We start from the raw sequence: 20613 nt of genomic DNA on the forward strand, positions 1-20613 counted from the left end.
GGGTAAACACGAAGATATTATTCCTATCTTAGTGAAATGTATAATGTTTTAAAGGATTATTTGTCATGGAAATGAATATGGAAATTTCCTATTCATTAGCAGTACCTTGTTATGGAATAAATAGTATTGCATTTTTCTGTTGATGCCTCTGTAAACCTCCTTTCATGGAAGTTGAATGATTTTTTGTTGTAGGTGTTGTACGTTGTCTATCTTATAGGTTTCTATTTCTGTGTACCAAAAGTTATAATGTGAAATTCTTACATGTCTGCTAATTTTGTTCTTGCTCTTTCCAGGTTTTATTGCTTCAGACATGACATCAAGACACTCCAGTACCCAGTTATGGTTAATTACACATTATCACGAAATGGGATCGTTGTATGACTATCTTCAGCTTACTACTCTGGATACAGTTAGCTGCCTGCGAATAGTGCTGTCTATAGCTAGTGGTCTCGCACATTTGCACATAGAGATATTTGGGACCCAAGGGAAACCAGCCATAGCTCATCGAGATTTAAAGAGCAAAAACATCCTGGTTAAGAAGAATGGACAGTGTTGCATAGCAGATTTGGGTAAATTTTTAAAAATATTTCTTAATTACCATTTTTACTTCTGTTGCAGTCCATCCTTTAGCTAGGTTGCATCCACCCCCCCCCCCACACACACACAACCTTTCGTTATGAAACATGTCAAGCATGCAGACAAATCAAAAGAACTTCATAGTGAATAGCTGTATACCCACCGCCTAGATTCTGCCATCAGCATTTTACTGTTCTTAAGCTTTGCCACATATCATCCATCCCCTCTCATCAATCCATCTTAATCTTTGATGCATTAAGTAAACTGCACACAAAAGAGCCCTTTCTTGTAAAGACTCGAGCATGTATACCACTGTGTCATTCCCCAGAGTGACTACTGTGTGTTTACTTTTTTCTTTCCAGGTGAAATTTCAATTTCATGTGAAACGAACAAACGTTAAGTAATACATTCTCAGAGTTTTGACAAGTGCTGTAAAATCCAAATGTCTATCGAAAGTTAGACCTTCGCATTACTTTGGAAAGTCACTTCATGCTCATGCAGTGCGTCGCTGCCCCAGCCCACCCTCAGAGGCAACCAATAGTGTGTAGCATTCTCATTTCCCAAACCTTTACACAAAGTAGGTACACAAATAACCTAGGGAATGAGTTCATCTTGAAAATGTTTCTAAAGTTGTTTTTTTCTGTAACCATGGCAAAATTATCAATGAAGAAAGAGAAAACCTAACCCAGTTCGCAATTTGCCCTGCTGGGATACCTCATTCCTGTGGTGTTAGGATACTGCTCAGTGTGAGCTTTAATTGCATTATAAATAAGACTGTTTTCATTTATAGCGACATTGTATATAAAACCATCTTCAACTTAGACTTGGATGTTGGCTGAGTAGTTATGCTAATGGGAACTGAATTGTAATATTGGTTATTCATGTCAGTGGACTATTGAGAGTCCTCACTCTATTTGATTAAAAAATGGTTTATATTATTTTCTTCCATATACCTGTGGTTATTGTTCCTAGTATTCCCATACTTGTAGGCTGATAAAGGTTTAGACAGTATTAGCTCTATGATATAAATGATAGAATTTATTCTTGTTTTTAAACACAAAAGACTCGACATGTCAGGAATATTCATTTCTTTTGTATTTCTTTACAGTCTTTGCATTCATGCTGAGAATTATTTTACAATGTTTTGCAAGTGTGAGAAGACAGCTACTAAGGATAGCATTGAAAGGGCATGGCTCTAAAGCTTTTTGTTGCTTTGCAGTTGTAGTTGTGGTGTATTGGACTTTCATGGCAATGCCATGGCTTTTGGAGCAGGGTGATTTGGGCTGGAATCCTGATTTTCCCAGTTATTCACCCCGTATATCTGTGCGGGTGTTTTAATCTATTTACCTGCCCCAAGTACACGACCACTTATTTTCGATGTTAGGGTAAGGGCTTAGCAAGGAACACTTTAGCGTTTGACACTGTGCACTGTACTTCTGTACTGTTTCAAATGTTCATAACGCTGCGTTCAACTATTACTCATGTTACTAAAAATCACTTATGCCTACCTCACATGATTCTTACAAGATTCAGAAGTTACAATACTTGCGTTGCAAATGATAAGCATTCAGAGGGTGGTTGCTGTTATAGTCCAGTGGTCTAGGGGAGATGGAAAATTGAGGAGGCTGTTGGCTTTGGTTATGGGACTTGATAGGGAGTCAGAGGTGTTTTTCAGTAAGTCCAAGTAATTCGTGATTCGTCTGTCTTTCTTTTGGCCTGTAGCCTTCCAGTTAGATACACGGATTTGTAGAAACATCTGTGTTAAGGTGTTTATTATTCAGGGAGTAGATCCTTTGAACAGAAGACAGCTCGTCCTGTAAGATCATCATTTGTTTAATTTTTCACTTTATACCCAGAAATTAAGGATCACTCATTAGAAATCATGTTCTGTTATTGAAACTGCAAAAATTTCAGTATTGTATTTATTTTTCTAACTTTTTATTATAAAAAATTCAAACATACAGAAAGGCTGAGGGAATAGCTAAGTATAAAGATCATTCATACCCACAGCACTTAGATTCAGCAGTTGTTAAAATTTTGCCATATTTGCTTTATCTATATGTAGCTGAACGTGTATCTTTGCTGATACATTTGAAAATAAGTTGCAGACATCACAACACTTCTAAATATTTCAAAATGCATCTCTTAAAAATACCAAAATATATCTGCATGATCATTTTATCAAACCTAAAATTATTGATAATTCAATAATATCATTTAATGTCCATTTTCAGATTTTTCTGTTTTTTTCAAACAAGAAATCAGCCAAGGTTCACACATTGCATTTGGATATTTTGTCTCTTTAAGTAGTGTGATAATTATCTATTACTGGGTAACAAACTATCTCTAAAACTTAGCAGCATAAAATAACAAATTCGTTATCTCACATAGTCATCTGAGGGTCAGCAATCTTGGAATGACTTAGCTCTACGGTTCTGGCTCAGGATCTGGTGGGGGTTCCAGGCAAGCTGTCGATTAGAGCTCCAGGCACCTGAAGGCTTGATGAGGGCTGGAGGAACTTCCAGGATGGCTCCACTCACATGACTATTGGTGGGAGGCCTCAGTTCCTTGTCACGGGGACCTCTCCACGGGGTTGTGTGAGTGGCCTCATAACACAAGAGAACTGATAGCGAGCAGAGAGGAAGCCATGATGCCTTATATGTCCTAATTTTGAAGATATACACTCATTTCTGCCGGGTTCTGTTTGATAACACAGCCTACCCTCAAGGCAGAGGGAGTTGAACTTCACCTCTTGAAAGGAGAAGTCTCAAAGAACTTGAGGACATATTTTTAAACCACCACAGTTAGTACTGCCATGATCTATTTAAACTGCTCCTTTTCATATTCTGTTATTTTGACTCCTTGGTTCTGGAAACAGTAGAGAGGTATATATGTTTTGGGAGACAGCGGCCACAGAATCTTGGGGTTGATTATAAAAGGGAAAGAGGAACCGGTCTGATTTAGTGAATGCAATCGCTGATGTCTCTAGTAATTTTTCAAGGTGAGATAACAGGTGCCATCCCTGTGGCATGATAAGGAGTCATCATCCCACACACTCAGAGCCACAGAGCAGGAGCAGAAGTGTTCCTAGATGGCCTGAGGGATCCCCAAAGGATCCTTGGGTTGCAAAGGTTTACACAGGCTGCTTGTTCCAATGTGGCACTTTTCATTGTGTGTTAAAGGAATTATTTTCAGTTGGTCAGCATGGACATCAAAAAGTAATTTCATCCTCACAATGAACCATGCATGTATCTGCCTAACCCTCCTGGTCTGTGTGGAATGCCAGGTCACTCTGATTGAGGAATTCTGAAATGAGGGATGGTTTAAGAAAGGGCTTCAAACCCATTTAACAGGAGAGCTGTGCTTTGAATTGAGGGCTAGTTTAATGCTGTGTGTACGCATGACTTTAGAGAAAAGCCTGTGGGCTTGGTCAGCGTTGCTAAGTCTCAAGTGAGCATCCCTTCCTTAAGGGATGGAGTCTGCCCTTTAAGTAGTGATACGTTACCACAGATTCGCTGCCTCACACTGTTGGAAATTTGTGTTTGCACACAATTGGGAGCTGTGGCGGAGCAGGAGAACTTAATTTCCTTCTGGTAAGACACTTGGAGATTCCCACTTAACATGTGAGCCTGTTTTCCTGTGGACTTCAAACACTGGCCTCACAGTGCTTCGGTGCTTCAGTTTATTATTCCCCCAAGTCTTTTTGTCTCAGGGGTTCATGTGTTAACTTAATAGCGTCAGAATGTTTCTGGCATTAGTTCTTTTTTCTATTGGTGACAGGTGTCATCACAACAGTATTCCAGATTGCTCTGGATGTAGTGCAGCAGTGACCACGATTACCATGAGGGGGCGCCTCTGATTGGGGTTGGTTTAAAAGGCCTTCAGCAACCCTCTGTGAGAAAGGTAGTGAACTGACCCGCCCTGTTGTCTTCTTCCCTTTAGGCCTGGCAGTCATGCATTCCCAGAGTACCAATCAGCTCGATGTGGGGAACAACCCCCGTGTGGGCACCAAACGCTACATGGCCCCTGAAGTTCTAGATGAAACCATTCAGGTGGATTGTTTTGATTCTTACAAGAGAGTTGATATTTGGGCCTTTGGACTTGTCTTGTGGGAGGTGGCCAGACGTATGGTGAGCAATGGTAAGTATCTGATCTCATGTAGTAATGTCCTTTTCCAAGTCGTCTTGATTCTACGATCTTTAAAAGGGCAAAGGAAATATTTAAGTCCACAATGCACCATGAATCATACTTATTCCTTGAATCATACATCAGGCTATCAGCATCTATATTTGATTTATGGCTAGTAGGTGGAATGTAATGGCATTATATTTTAGCTACACAAGAGGAAATGATGGTTGAAAAAGAAGAATATTTTGGGCTGGGACATCTGCTCCTAGCACTGCCTCCCCAGTGCCTCAAGTATAAGCCCCCAATAAATGCTTCCTGTCTCTTAAAAAAAAAAAAAAAAGAATATTTCTGGAAAAGACTGTTCTTCAGCTTTTCTTTTGATTGGTCCATATTTCATTCTTTCCTTTCTCCATCTTCCTATTCTCACTTTCTTCCCACCCTCCCTCCGCCTCTTCTCTTCTCACAAGTGAGGTTTAACATGAAAGAATGCTTGAGTAAATCGAAGGGTGAATCCTGCTATGTTAGATATTTTTACTTCCTAAAGTTGGATTATTGAGAAAATAACACTCAGGTTGCACACTCAGAATTCACTTGTGAGAAGCAGTCTATACCTTCTTAATTAATGAAGTTTGAATTCAGGAAGTCCTGAACAGGTGGTTAATGCTGGGCCTCTTATAAGTACGTTTTCTGAAATGGTGTTGTCGTAGCACTGAGAGAAGCATAGGTCAATCATTTTTAACCTGTGACTCATACAATAAAGTCTTACTTACTCTTGTCTTTCACGTGTCCCCATTAGCCACAAGTACGTTGTTGAACTTTACTAGAAGTACACTGTATTCTGAAAGAACTAAGTATACTGTTCCAAACTGCACACGCCCCAGCTACCCACAAAGTGGTTATTATAGCGAGCTCTCTTGACTCACCTAAATAAACTTCTTCTTCTGAACTGGAAGTCTTATTTCAGAGGACATGTCTGAAATTGTTGCAGAAAAACAGGAAAATGGCATATATTTAGATTAATACTCTTTCAAAAGATACTTTCCCCTCCTAGCACTTGCTGGAATCCTGGATTTGAAGTATTAAATAATGTGCGAACTCTCAAGGATTGAGATTCTTGGGGCAATCATAATTTTCCTGAACAACATAACCAGAGAATAGGAAGTTCTTTGAGGAAAGTTGAATCGGGGTAATTTAACATAGCTTTCGTGTGCAATAATTAAAACTGGCATGCCTTCACGGTAGCTGCTGAAGCTGCCGCTTTTCCTTTTTTCTTTTTTCTTTTTTTTTCTCTAACAGCAAAGCCTGTCTGGCTTTGATACCCTTAGGGAATTTCTTAAAAGCAATGTTTCAGATTAAACATAAACATACATGCATCGTAACTGGACAGTTCTTTTAGTTTTCTTTTTCTTTTCTTTGTTCTGATGGAGCCATGAACATTTTCTTGGTAATTGTTTCTCAATCATAGGGAGCTTACTGACTTGCATTTTGTGCCATTCAAGTGCCTTGAGAATTATCTGCAACAGGGAGATTGTTTTGCTGATGTATGAAGTTCTGAACTTTGCCTGGAATTGCACATCGGCTTCATTTGCCTACTCCCTCACCAATAATCCTTGAGCATCTTGGAACTGAAAATCTAATTGTGATTAGTTTATTTTATCAAACAACTTAGAGACGATTGGCATCATAATGAACCATGCAACAGGGAACCTGCCCCAAATTAAGCGGAAACGAATATCCCAAGGCTAGGACGGTGGCAGTCCGGCGGTGGGTGTGCTGGAGCAGCACCAAGCAAGCCTGCATGACGAAAGCCGAACTTGGCAGAGATGTGGGGTTTGAGCTTTGTAAGAATTCTTGTTGCAAACGTGTTCCCTGTGTCACAGGCATAAACCTAAGTGGCTCTTAGAAGCTTAATAGGAGTCCACTTGAAATTAGAATCATCAGTTTAAAATTTAGCTCAACAAATGGTCGTTTGCATCATCTGTTTAACATTATTTTGGGGAAAAAAATCATGAGGAGAGAAAGACTATTTTGGTGGGTTTTTTTGATTGATTTCCTCTTACGTCATCATTTAGGTGGTTCTCAAGTTCCTAAAATTCTGGTGAGTCGAGCTTCTCTTCTGTGTTGTGGTTTGAGTTTTTGGAGGAGGTAAGGGTATGTTGTGTCTCATTTTAAATCAGTTAGTGTCCCTTGGCAGTGACTAATTTGATATTTTCCCGTCTCTTTTTAGTCCCCCTTTTCCCATGAGTGTTCACATGTGCACGCACTCATGCACACATGGAAATCACCTTATCTGAACTCAGAGTAGGTTTGCATGTGGGATTGAACACTTTCAGGTTTATTATTAATATTTTAGTTATTACTACACCAAAACAGAAAAATGAGAGAAAATCTGCCCTTAGTTCAAACATCTATATGCCTTTCCACTTCTCTGTGCACCCACGTGTATGTTTCTGACTCCATTGTAATCATAGTATATATACAGTTCTGTATCATCTTTTTTTCATTTGAGTGTGCCTTTAACGTTAAATAGTCTGGTTTTAAGTGGTCACGTGATATTTTAGTGGCCACTTTCATATTTTAGACATCCCGTCTCCTCCACCTGGGGCATACTAGTTCATACAACTTTTTCACTTGGGGAATTAATTCTTAATCCGAAAACAAGTACACCTAATAGGTCAGAGTATGGAGGTTTTTATGGCTTGATACATATGCCAAATTGCTTTTCATAAGAGTTGTACTAATTTACAATATCTCACTCACCCCAGGGTGTGATGTACCTATTTCACGTTCTTGCCAGCTTTAGGAGCTGTCATTAAAAGAATATATATTTTTGAAATTATTGCATATAAAACGTACCTCATTTAAATATATGAATATCTTATCTTAGGAAGGTCATTATAATTATGCATCCTTTGAGTTTCCGAGCCCATGATAAAAATTGATGACCAGATAGTTCTCCTGGAGCAGTATGATCCTCAAGTGAACCATGAGTATAAAAATATGTTGCATTTTGTATTTTCATTGGAATGTTACATTTATTTGCTGCTAATAATAAGCTTCATGCTGTTTCTGTACAGGAAATGAGAATTAAGTCCATTTGCACATCTGAAAACTTCTCAGTAGTGTCTTTTGGAATTCACTTCTTATGTTTAGATTGACACTGAATTTGGAATTGGTAGCAAGGAAAATGGTTTTCTCATCTGTCCTGTGTGAATTTTCTGTATCAATGTAAGGCAGGGGTTGGCCTGGATCAGTTCTTTAAAATGAGTGTGTGTCAGATTTGTCTAGAAACACAGAATGCTGAGCCCTCCCTGCCCCGCCCCAGAGTTTCTGATTTAGGAGGTCTAGGGTTGGACAGAGAGCTTCCCTTTCCAACAGGGCTGCAGGTGATCCCCACATTACTGTTGGGTCAGGGGCCATAGTCTTGAGATCTCATGTGAACATGGAATCAGTCAGTCTTCCCGGGCCGGGAAATAGACTGCCTCCAGAATGTGGACAGTCTGTCCCAGCAGGATACCCATGACTTGTTTCTGATGCTTTAGGTGTAGATACTTGCTCTCTCTTGCATGCTTAAGAGGGGTTCATTTCTTTAAGAGTCTTGTATATAGACCCTGGCCTTTCTAGATTTTTTTGCTACTTCTCTGAGAGTATTCTGGCAGTATTCTTTTCTTCTTTTGATAGTTCTGTGAATACATTTGTGTCTGGTTACCTGAGTTCAGTGTGGTGTGAAGACAGCACCTTACAGGGGGGTTGCATAGGTAAATGGGTACATCATCACTGTCAACTTGTGCCATTTAGCTTTGGTCTGATAGAAGACCTTTAGTAGCCCCTTCGAAGCATCCCCCAGTAGCGTGTTACCTCTCCAGGATAGAAGCCCTTTCCCTGGAGCATCAGCTTTCAGTGTTCTGCCTTGTTCATATCTCTGTATGCAGAAACCCCATGGTTGTGTTGTTCTCGTACTGTGATCACCTGCTCATGGATTTCAAAACCAAATAAGATCATCTCCATCACCCATCCTCCAGCATATTTTTGTAGTGTCATCTGGGCAGAATGAGCCTCTGTTCACCTCCATGCAGCTCACAGTCTACTGTTACGTATTTTAACAGTTTTCATTGAGATTTAATGTCATATAAGTTTGTCGTTTAGGTGATAGGCACACTTCACTATCGTCAGTACACTAGCAATTTTGAAAAGGCACTATACCCAGATTGGAGAGGCAGACACATTCCGAAGATAGGATAGATACTGTTCCTTTATTGTGTTTGGGTGCTGAACATCTTGTTGTGACACGTTTCTGTCTTCCCTTGCTGTGGCTTTCCTTGGGGCCAGAGCACCGCTCCTAGAAGCTATTGAGTGGTGCCCTTTGTGTGCCACTGCCCTTGGGCCCTCCCAAGGCGGTGCGACGTCATCCTTAACATTTCAGGCTGTGAAATCATACTCTCCGACTTGATCACTTACGTCAGTTTCATCATCCAAAAAATATTGGTGGTGATAATATTCACTTTAAAAAGCTCTGATGATGAACCGAGACAATGTATGTAAAGCATCTTGTGTGTCTCTGGCATGTAGTGAGTGTTCGGTAATGGGGCCATGGGTATTTACTGTTCCATTGAAAATGAGTGTCAGGGGGCACCTGGGTGGCTCATTCGGTTAAGCGGCCGACTTCAGATCTCGCGGTCTGTGAGTTCGAGCCCCATGTTGGGCTCTGTGCTGACAGCTCAGAGCCTGGAGCCTGTTTCAGATTCTGTGTCTCCCTCTCTGGCTGACCCTCCCCCATTCATGCTCTGTCTCTGTCTCAAAAATAAATAAACGTTAAAAAAAAATTTTTTAAAAAATGAGTGTCAGAGGACAATGGTGTGCTTGTGGACCTCAGTTGGTCTTCCTTCACCTCTCCGTATGTTAATCCTTCACTCAGATATTACATTTGTTTTTCTCTTCACTTCCCATGGGAGTGCTGGGTGGACACACTCTTGTTTCACCATTACTGGCTTTATTTTGCGATGGACTCCAGTGTTAAAATGTATCTCATAAAAAAAATCCTTGCTGGCCTGGCTGCATCTTTTATTGGGGTGAAGACTAGGAAATATTTGTTAGAATGGGTTCTACAAAGTACGTGTGTCAAACACGAATTTATTCTAAATAATCCTTGGGCTTCTGTTCCTAAGCACAGTGCACTTGTATATGAAAGCCATGACAACTTTTATTTTCTTTAGCAACTTAATATCCACTATATTTCATGATTTCATCTCATTAGGGTATATTAAGTTTTGAACAAAGGGAAGAATAATCATATTAGGAAATTTTTTGAATATTCATGAATTTCTTTCAGGTGTTTTTTTTGGTTGAGCCTTTAATTATAAGTGGCTGGGGACAGGCATATGGAGGTGGAGTGGGAAGGAAGGGTATTTTCCCACTGATTCCTAGAATGTCATGTCCCTGGTTTAGAGATCCAGACCAGAGGACGGCAATCATGCCCTCATGACAAAATAACCTGAGTCAGGCAGAACTTCATTGGGTGCTGTTCAAGTAACAGTGTGTTAAACCTTGTAACAGCCCGGCATGCAGTGAACAATACACTCTTCACCTCATAGGAGACCCCTGTAGGTGCCAACTATTTGGACCTTCTGTGGAACTGCTCTCTTTAGGTTTTAACACTGTGCCAGATCTAAGCCCTCTAAGCTCTAGCTTAGAGCAGGGCTCTGTAGCTCACCTACACTTTTTGTCCCCTTCCTCTGACAACTAACTGTGACATTAATGTATATTGCTAGTAGGGCCTCACTACACAGTAACCTACAAACCATTTGCTATGTTACATTGATAAGAATCCCCAAGATAGCAGTTACTTTTATAATTCTAACACAGATCTCTGAGAACAGAGTCAGTCTTGACTTGAGGGACGTGCATGGTCCCATATGCCTGTGGATTGCAGTACGGGAGGAGGCATGGACCTGCCACATGTACACTCTACCTAGCAGGGAACAGAGCTGTTCTTCCAACCCGCTTCCTGTTTCAGAAAGGAGTACTTGGCTGTGGGGTAAGGCAGGGCTTCCCAGTGAGTATGCGGTGTTAGGTTACAGAAATGCCTGAGGTACTGATTCTCTTAAACCTCCGGCAGGAAGACGGGGCCCACGGGGACCAGAACCCCCTACACTGTCGGCACCTCTAATTCAGCAGCCTCATCCATTTATCTGTTAGTAATGTTTGATGGGGGCCATGACACAAAAAATGTTTGAAGTCCTCCCGTTAGGAATGATAAGTGAGACGACACACATCTTAGAAATACCTTTTTGAATCTTGGAAAACAGAGTTCACGGAAAGGCATTCTTTCTGGTGACACTAACTTATACACGTATTACCTTCATGCTTTTTTCCATACCAAAATGGTACTTTTACCATTATTTTAATCTTTTTCTTTTCATTGGAGTTTTTCAAACTTAGTCTTTTGAGGTCTAGCTGATACACAATGTTACATTAGGTGCAGGTATACAACATAGTGAGTCAAGTCTGTATATTATGTTGTGCTCACATAATTGTAGTAACTGTCACCATACAGCACTATAACAATACCACTGACTGTATTCCCAATGCTGTACTTTCCATTCCTGTGACTTATTCTGTAACTAGAAACTGTTACCTCCTTTTCACCCATTTTGCCTCACCCCCTTCCCCTCCAGTACCCATCAATTTGTTCCCTGTATTTATGGGTCAGTTTCTGCTTTTTGTTTGTTCATTCGTTTGGGTTTTTTCAGATTCCATAGTAGATAAATTCATCTGGTATTTGTCTCTTTCTGTCTGACTCACTTCATAGCGTAGTACCCTCTAAGGCATCCATTTTGTTGCAAATGGTGAAATCTCATTCTTTTTTTTATAGCCGAGTAATATTTCCTTGTGTACCTATGTATGTGCACAGAATGCCTTTCTGTGAACTCTGTTTTCCAAGCATCAAAAAGGTATTTCCACTATGTCTGTTGTCCCACTTATCGTTCCTAACAGGAATATTTCAAACACATACATAGAGTCTTTACCCATCCCTCTGTCAACGGACATGTGGATTGCTTGCATATCTTGACTATTGTAAATAATGCTGCAATAGGTATAGGTGTGTATAGATTGTTTTGAATTAGTATTTTCATTTTCTTGGGTTAAGTACCCAGTAGTGGGATTACTCAATTGGATGGTATTTCTCTTTTAAATTTTTTTGAGGAACATCCATACTGGTTTCCACAGTGGTTGCACCAATTGATATTTCTGCCAACTGTGCACAAGAGTTTTGCTCTACGTCCTTCACAGCACCTGTTTATTTCATGTGTTTCTGACACTAGCCCTTCTGACACGTGTCAGGAGATACCTCATCGTGGTTTTGGTTTGTATTTCCCTGATGATGAGGGATGTTGAGCATTTTTTCATGTGTCTGTTAGCCATCTGGATGTCTTGGATGTCTTGGAAAAAGATCTATTCAGGTCTTCTGCCCATTTTTATTCAATTTTTTTTTTTTTTTGGTATTGTCTAAGTTCTTTATAGTTTGGATATTAACCCTTTATTGGATGTGTCATGTGAAATATCTTCTCCCATTCACTGAATTCCCTTTTCATTTTGTTGGTTTCCTTCACTGTACAAAGCTTTTAATTTTGGAATCATCTCAGTGGTTTATTTTTCCTTTTGTTTTTGTTGCCTGAGGAGACATATCTAGAAAAATGTTGTTATGGCCGATACCCAAGAGATTACTGCTGATGGTACTTCTAGGAGTTTTATGGTTTCTGGTCTCACTTTTAGATCTTTAATCCATTTTGAGTTTATTTTTATGTATGGTGTGAGAAAGTGGACCAGTTTTCCCAGCACCATTCATTGAAGAGAATGTCTTTTTCCCATGGTATATTCTTGCCTGCTTTGTCCTTGATCAATTGACCATATAAGTATGTGGGTTTTTTATGGCTGTCTATTCTCTTTCATTTATCACTGTGTCTGTTCTTTACTGGTGTCATACCGTTTTCATTATTATAGCTTTGTAGTGGGTCTTGAAATCTGGGAATGTGATACCTCCATCTTTCGCTCTCACGATTGCTTTGGCTCTTCAGAGTGTTTTGTGGTTCCACACAGAATTTGGGATTATTTTAGTTTTATGAAAAATGCCATTGTTATTTTGCTGGGGATTGTATTGAATCTCTAGATTGCTTTGGGTAGTACAGACATGTTAACGGTATTAATTATTCCAGTCTGTGGTATATCTTTCCATTTGTGTTATCTTCAATTCCTTTGGTTAGTGTATAAAACAGAGTTTTCAGAGTACTAGTCTTTCATCTCCTTGGGGAAGTTTATTCCTAGGTATTTTATTCTTTTTGATGCAATGGTAAATGGGATTGTTTATATTAGTGTATAGAAATGCAGATTTCTGTGTATTAATTCTGTATCCAACTTTACTGAATTCATTTATTCTGATGGCATTTTTTTGGTGGAGTCTAGGGCTTTCTATATATAGTGGTATGTCATCTAAATTTAGTGACAATGTTACTACTTTCTCACCATTTTGGATGCCTTTTCTCTTTTTCTTGTTGTGGTTAGGACTTTTCAGTAGTATGCTGAGTAAAAGAGGCAAGAGTGCATATCCTTGTCTTAGATCTTAGAGGGAAAGCACTTATTGGCTGTGAAGATCAGTTTTGTACATGAACCACTTCCCATTTTCTCACGTGCCACTCTTGAAGGAAATGCTGTATTAGCTTATAGTTCTCTCAGAAGCCAAAGGCCATCCATTCTAATTCTTATTAAAATGGCTTCAGTTTTAAAGTTCTAGTCTTTGAAAGATTTCAGCATTTTTGTAGGAGTTAACAGGAGCTGTCCATGTGGATGCAGGTGCAAGGGACTAGGTTCTCTTCACCTGTTATCTGGATTTCAGTTGTGACTACCCAAGTAGGACGACAGTGAAGAGAGATAGTGAACATACTGTGACAGGAGATTAATGCAGAGAAGCATATTTTATTATGTCATTGTTGGCTTGTTGGGAGGAATTCTAGAATATAAACAGGGCATTGGATGTTAGTTTAGCTTTGCCATTAATTACCTGTGAACTTGGACAAGTAGTTTTCCTGTGTGGTCCTCAGTGTTTTCTTCTAAAGGAAAGGAGGACTGTGACGTAATCTACATGTTTCTAATATCCCAAGGTGTCTCTTCACCTTACCTTCAGATTTTTCAGAGTACAGCCAGGTCCATTAGGGATTATGGGGTGAATTCATTTAGCAGACTTGACCTTAATTGACATGAGTCTATTTATAGCCTTTATCCCATTAAGTGGGACTATTTGTATATTTCACTACAGAATGTGTTTGGTGTGGGGTATCCCTCCGACTCTGCTAGTGTGTCACATAAATATGGTGTGTGCCTCTTATCTTTAAAATGTAAAAAATTCCAAATTCTGCAAACACAACTAACCTCAAGGGTTTTGGATAAAGGACCATGGATATATAATCAACATTCACTCAAGTAATATGTATGCAGTGTGTATAATACACGAGGTATTTTTTTAGGCTCTAGGAAGCAGTGGAGCAAAAAAAAATATGATTTTAATATTTCTTTAAGAGATTAAGCCACTATGGTTGAGGTATACATGGAGGTGATTGAGTACAGGGAGGATGCTGAATTTTTCCAGGGTTCCGGGATTGTGGTAGCAAGGTGGGAAGGTCTTCTTGGAAGATAGAAAGCATGAACTGAGTCATAAGTGAGATGAATAGGAGCTAGTCAGTTGTACTTAGTCTGGGCAGACGTGTAGGTGAGAATGAGAAAATTCGATGGTGATAACAATCGGTATCCCGGGCAAAAGGAAGCACCGTGGGGAACCTAAAGGTGCCCTGGTGCTAAAGCTGCAAGCCACTGCAGTGTGGCTGACACCCAGATGGGTGAAGGAGCACTGTGGTGGCCCATGAGCAGGATCCCATGGAGACATAATGAGCTTTTCCCACAGTTTTTCTCCCAAGGCTTTTGCAGGGGCTGATGGGATATGGTGGATGGCTAGCAGGGGAGGCTTCCAAGCACAGATACCTGTAGGTCCCAGAGACAGCTGTTAAAGGGGGAAAAAATGGTACACTAAGGCTTTGGTGGGGAGGATCACAAAGGCGGCTTTCTTTCCAGAGGGTGGTTTAAATGCAACCATGGTGGTTTTCATGCTTTTTGGAGCACTGTCTAGGACATTCTTCTTGGTCTGTGTATCAGCTTTGTGATGTGTGAAGGTGTTGGAACCAAGGCATGGCAATTAAGGGGTTTACTCGGAACCGTGCAACAAATGAATAGTAGGGATATTGGTTGGTAAAGATATATTTGCCCCACAGAATAGAAAAGTTCCAAATAGACATATGCCCAGGGGAAAAAAATTAGCGTATAAATCAGATACATATGCCAAGGGTTGTGGGGGAGTAGGTTATGAATAATTTCTGATTCCTTTCTTGCCCTTTGAGTCACGCCAGCCACCTTTCATGGGAAAGCAGGGCCTGGCTCAGTTCATCCTTCCTCGATACTGTTTCCCATGCTCCTGTTCTCCTGCATTCCTGTGCCCTTTGTTGTGCACACCACTCATGTGCCACTCAAAGTACTTTGCAATTTTAGTCACTTTTCTTGCTGTCTTCTGCTGGCTCATAATTTGGCACTTGTTCATCGAGTGCTATCTATAAAGGGACTTAAGAGTTCACTTTTTGCCCAACTCCCCAGATTTCTGCCAGAAATGAGGAGCACTTGTAACTTCCCACCTTGACAACACATCATTTTAGTCTGCCCTTGACCTCTTGCTCTCCCTACCACTATGTGCACCTGACTTCAGCCACAGGGAATTCTCCATCTTTGCAATGGGTAGGATCCTTTGTAACCCTTTGTCTTCATCGCCACCACCACCACCCCCCGCCATGAATGTCCTGTTAGGCCATGTTTCTCATCCCCATCCTCTTCCCTGCCTTGCCAACTGCTGATATTTCTAGGTCTGCCCGAGCCCTAGCTATTGGAAAGCCTACTGATGGCACCCAGTTACATTTGGTACTGAAGCCACACAGCTGTTTTTTTCCTCTAAGACTGGTTGAGTACCATTTCCCTGCATCTTCTCCATGCTCTTACTGCTAATGCTAATTTGTAATTTCTCGTATTTCCCTTTCCCCTTATTCTGGGCCTTATTGCCAGCACTGCATCTTTTTTATTTTTGTATCCCCAGTGCCAAGCACAACCTCTGACTCAATAACCATTTTGATCCCTTAAACTATGTGTACCAATTTAGGAACTAGCATGTACAGATATATTCTGAAAGGCAAAGATAGTAGTGGGTGAGAAACATCTTTGAGCTTTTACAAGATTTCCATTATCCAAGGAAAGAAGGGCTTGTCCCCATCTTACGCTAGATTTTGAGTTCCTCGACAGTCAAGAGCAAGTCTTCCACTTTTATCATCCTCAACATTTAATATGGTGTTCTACACATGGTAGGTACGTAATGTACTTTCTATTCATTGAAATGGTTGCTTTCTTTGACCAGAGGAGTTGCACGTGACTGCCAGAGTTTAATCCCGGATTTATTTGGCACTGGTCATGCTTCTCCACAATGAGATGGAAACCATCCACAATTGACCAGTGGTTGAAGAAAGAGAGGTGTGACTAAATCCCAGGCATAATCAATTAAATGATCTTTTTAAATTTGATTCTTTTTGTTAAAACATGGGACAGTTAATGAGATTAAAGTATGGGGAATATAAACAGGAGGGAACACTTCAGCTTTGCATAGTGAAGTTTGTTTGGGATCAGTAGATCCGTGTTTAAAAAATTCACCTATGCTTTTTTCTTCTGCCTTTATAGAAAAGGTCCACTTAGCCCTTCCCAAGCTAACCAGGCAAATTATCCCAAATAGCTGGCTAAGCAAATGCAAACAGTTATACTATTATGTTAGATAAAAAAAAAAATAGAATAAATGTTAAAAAAAGATTTGTTTAAAGGGGCGTCTGGGTGGCTCAGTTGGTTAAACATCCGACTTCAGCTCAGGTCATGATCTCACAGTTGGTGGGTTCCAGCCCTGCATCAGGCTCTATGTTGACAGCTCAGAGCCTGGAGCCTGCTTTGGATAGTTTGTCTCCCTCTCTGGTCCTCCCCCACTCAGTCTCAGTCTCTTGAAAATAAATAAATGTTAAAAAAATAATAATAAAGTAGGCTAACTGTATTCTCCTTCAGAGAAGTGGACAGACCAGTAAAGGACCCATCTCTTACTATGGCCTATGAATTCATGTGGCCCCTAGAAAAAGTATAAATGACCTTACATGTCCAGTTGTGTGATATGTCTTAGTACTAGAAGAAAATAGTTTTGTTTGAAAGCTTCATGGGATCTTTCCAAGAGGGGGAGGTAAGGCCTTTGAGATGGGCTGTCACAAATCCTCTGAAAGTGGTAGTTTATGTTTTGCCTTGAAAAGCTTTTAATCCATTGACTAATATAGTTTACAAATGCAATTGTGCAATGTGGATAACTTATCTAGACTTAAGCGATCTCACCCAGAAATTTATTTTTACATTGCTGAAAACATGGAATATGGTATAAATTAACTTAGTCAAATCTGTGAAGTTTAAGAAAATCCATATGATTTCTTTAACATATTCCTATTATCATGGCTAACCTTGTGCATCAACAGTGTATATTTTTATAGGGTTTGTGAAATGGATTCTTGCACTTAATTTCTCTGAGCAGTGAAAAGGAGATTGAAGATTTTCAGGTGGCTTGTAGGAATTAGAACACTGTGAGCAAAGTTACAATTCAGTTTTTCTCTCTTTTTCTCAAACAACCTGTTAGGTATTTAGGAACAGAAGAAAGTGACATGGAGAGAGGAGGAGGGCAATAGACCAAGTAGTCCCCTGTCCTCATTGTCAAAGCCTTTGATGGTGCAAGAAAAATGATTTCCTTGGTTTCTTCTCTTTAAAGGGAAGAATCCATTTTCTAATTCTAAGTGATGAAGTTTTAAATTTCTCTATTTGTAAAATTACATCAATTTCTTTCACAAAGAAGAGTAGTTTTTCTGGGAAAAAGGGCTTCTAAGGCATTGGAAGCCATGCCGGGGTAGAAGGTAAGCTGAAATGAACCACTTCCATACTGGTTTAGGGAAGGGGAGAGTTCATCCTTTTGTCATTCTTGTCTTTACAAATGACTATCTTTTCTCTACATTTTCTTTTGTGCCTTCAGTCTGAGAGTAAATAATAGAGTCATCAAGCACACAACTGTGTCTGGCAGTTTGAGGTTGCTCATTGACCATAGAGTGAATGAGGAAATGAATATTTCATATTGTTTGCATTCTTCCAATGGGGGGAATTATTTCATAGCAGTGATTTCCCCCCTAAGCATCTCATAACCAACAGGAATATCTTGATGATGGTCGTGGATTAGCTACGTGTTTCTATTTGTGGTCTGAAACCACTAGATTCATGTACCTTTTTTCAGAGGCCTTGTCTTTTTTTTTTTTTAATTCAAGTATAGTGGACAATGTTACTTTAGTTTTAGGGTTACACCATAGTGGGTTTCACAACTTTCTTCATTATTTCATGCTCATCACAAGTGTAGCTACCATCTGTCACCATACAGCACCACTCATCCTCCCTGACATTCATTCCATTAACTAGAAGCTTGTGCCTCCCACTCACCTTCATCCCTTTATGTCCACTTTCCCGACTATTTTCCTGCTACAGCCACCAGTTCTGTGTTTATGGGTCTGTTTCTGCTTTTTGTTCGTTCTCTTTTTCCACATAAATGAAATCCTATATTGTCACAAATGGCAAGATCTCATTCTTTTTTTTTGGCTTAGTAGTCTTCCAGAGAGAAGGGCTGGGAGAGGTGTGTATAATACATCTTTATCCATTCATCTATTGAGGGGCACAGGTTGCTTCTGTATCTTGGCTATTCTAAATAATGCTGCAGTAAACATAGGGGTGCGTATATCTTTTTGAATTAGTGTTTTCATTTTCTTGGGGTAAATACCCAATTGTGGAGTTACTGGATCATATGACATCTCTTTCATTTTGGGGGTAACCTCCCTACTGTTTTCCACAGTGGTTGCACCAACAAATTCTCAGCAACAATGCACAAGGGTTCCTTTTTCTCCACATCCTTGCCAATATTTGTTATTGATCCTAGCCCTTCTGACACGTGTCAGGTGCTATCTAACTGTAGTTTTGATTTTCATTTCACTGATGATTAGTGATGTTGTGCATCGTTTCATGTGTGTTAGGTATCTGGATGTCTTTGGAAACATGTCAGTTGAAGTCCTCTGCCCATTTTTAATTGGGTTGTTGTTAGTTTTGGTGTTGGCTAAGTTCTTTATATATTTTAGATATTAACCCCTACTGGATATATCATTTGCAAATGTCTTCTCCCATTCACTGTGTTGTCTTTTGTTTTGTTGATGGTCTCCTTCTCTGTGCAAAATATTTTATGTAGTCCCAATAATTTTTCCTTTCATTTTTATAGCCTGAGGAAACCTATACAGCAAAATGTTGCTAAGGCTGATGTCTAAGAGATTAGGGAGTTTTATGGTTTCAGGTCTTACAGTCAGGTCTTTAATTCATTTTACTTTTGTGTATAGTGAAAGAAAGTGGTCCAGTTTTCCCAACAACTGAAGAGAATGTCTTTTTCCCATGATATATTCTTGTCTGCTTTGTCTTTGGGCTGTCTGGTTCCATCCATCTATATGTTTATTTTTGTGCCAGTACCATTCTATTTTGATTACTATAACTTTGTAATGGGTCTTGAAAGCTAAGATTGTGATACCTCCAGCCTTCCTGTTCTTAAGATTGCTGTGGCTATTCCTGGTCTTTTTTGGTTCCATACATATTTTAGGACTGTTTGTTCCAGTTCTGTGATAAATGCTATTGTTATTTTGATGGGGATTGTACTGAATCTGTACGTTGCTTTGGGTAGTATGGACATTTTAATAATATTCTTACAATCCACCAGAATGATAGGTTTCTTTATGTCATCGTCAGTCTTGTAGCTTTTAGAGTACAGGTCTTTCACCTTCTTGGTTAAGTTTATTCTTGGTATTTTATTCTTTTTGGTGGAACTGTAAATGGAATTGTTTTATTTCTTTTTCTGCCTCTGTTATTAGTGTATAGAAGTGCAACAGATTTCTGTAAATGAGTTTTGTATCTTGCAGCTTTACTGAATTCATTTATCCATTCTAATAGCTTTTTTGAAGGAGTCTTTAGGGTTTTCTATGGAGTCCTTGGGATTTTCTGTGTGTAGTAGGTCAACAGCAAATACTGACAGTTTTATTTTTTCTTCTTACCAATTTGTTTGCCTTTAATTTTTTTTTTTTTTGGTACTTCTAGTATTTTGAATAAAGGTGGTAAGAGTGAACATCTTTGTCTCATTCCTGATCTTAAAAAAAAGCTTTTCCCTTAATTCTCAGTTTGTAATATATAGCCTATATTATGTTGTGGTACAATCCCTCTAAACCTAAACAACAACAACAACAAAAAAAAACCTCTAAAAAACCTTTTTGAGAGTTTTTATAATGAACAGATGTTGAATTTTGTCAAGTGCTTTTTCTGCATCTATTGAGATGATTATTTGATTTTCATCTTTTGCTATTGTGGTGTATGACTTTGGTTATGAATATTTAACCATCATTGCATCCCTGAAATAAGTTCAACTTGATTGTGGTGAATGATCCTTTTAATGTATTTTTGAAAACAGTTAATATTTTCAGGATTTTTCATCTATTTTTATCAGGGATGTTGGCCTATAGTTTTTTTGTTTTTGTTTGTTTGGTTTTGGTATCAAGGTAATGCTGGCTTCATAGAATGTATTTAGAAGCTTCCCTCCTCTTATTTATTTTTGGGGGGAATAGCTTGAGGAGAAGAGATATTAACTCTTTGAATGAATGGTAGCATTCACTGGTGAATCTGTCTGGTCTTGGA

The 20613-nt window shown here is 39.4% G+C and overlaps 1 protein-coding gene across 4 annotated transcripts in view; it reads left to right on the forward strand.

Annotated features, from left to right (window-relative positions):
- Positions 1 to 20613, forward strand: part of ACVR1 (activin A receptor type 1) — a 139733-nt gene that overhangs the window by 106526 nt on the left and 12594 nt on the right. For all 4 annotated transcript variants that reach the window (XM_019456895.2, XM_053908629.1, XM_019456909.2 and 1 more), the window contains 2 exons: positions 294 to 569; positions 4519 to 4716. In XM_019456895.2, coding sequence (XP_019312440.2) covers positions 294 to 569; positions 4519 to 4716 — 474 coding nt within the window. The remainder of the gene's footprint in view (positions 1 to 293; positions 570 to 4518; positions 4717 to 20613) is intronic.

Source organism: Panthera pardus, unplaced genomic scaffold (assembly GCF_024362965.1).
Source record: "Panthera pardus isolate Hobbes unplaced genomic scaffold, ASM2436296v1 HiC_scaffold_10, whole genome shotgun sequence".
NCBI classification, from domain to species: Eukaryota; Metazoa; Chordata; class Mammalia; order Carnivora; family Felidae; genus Panthera; species Panthera pardus.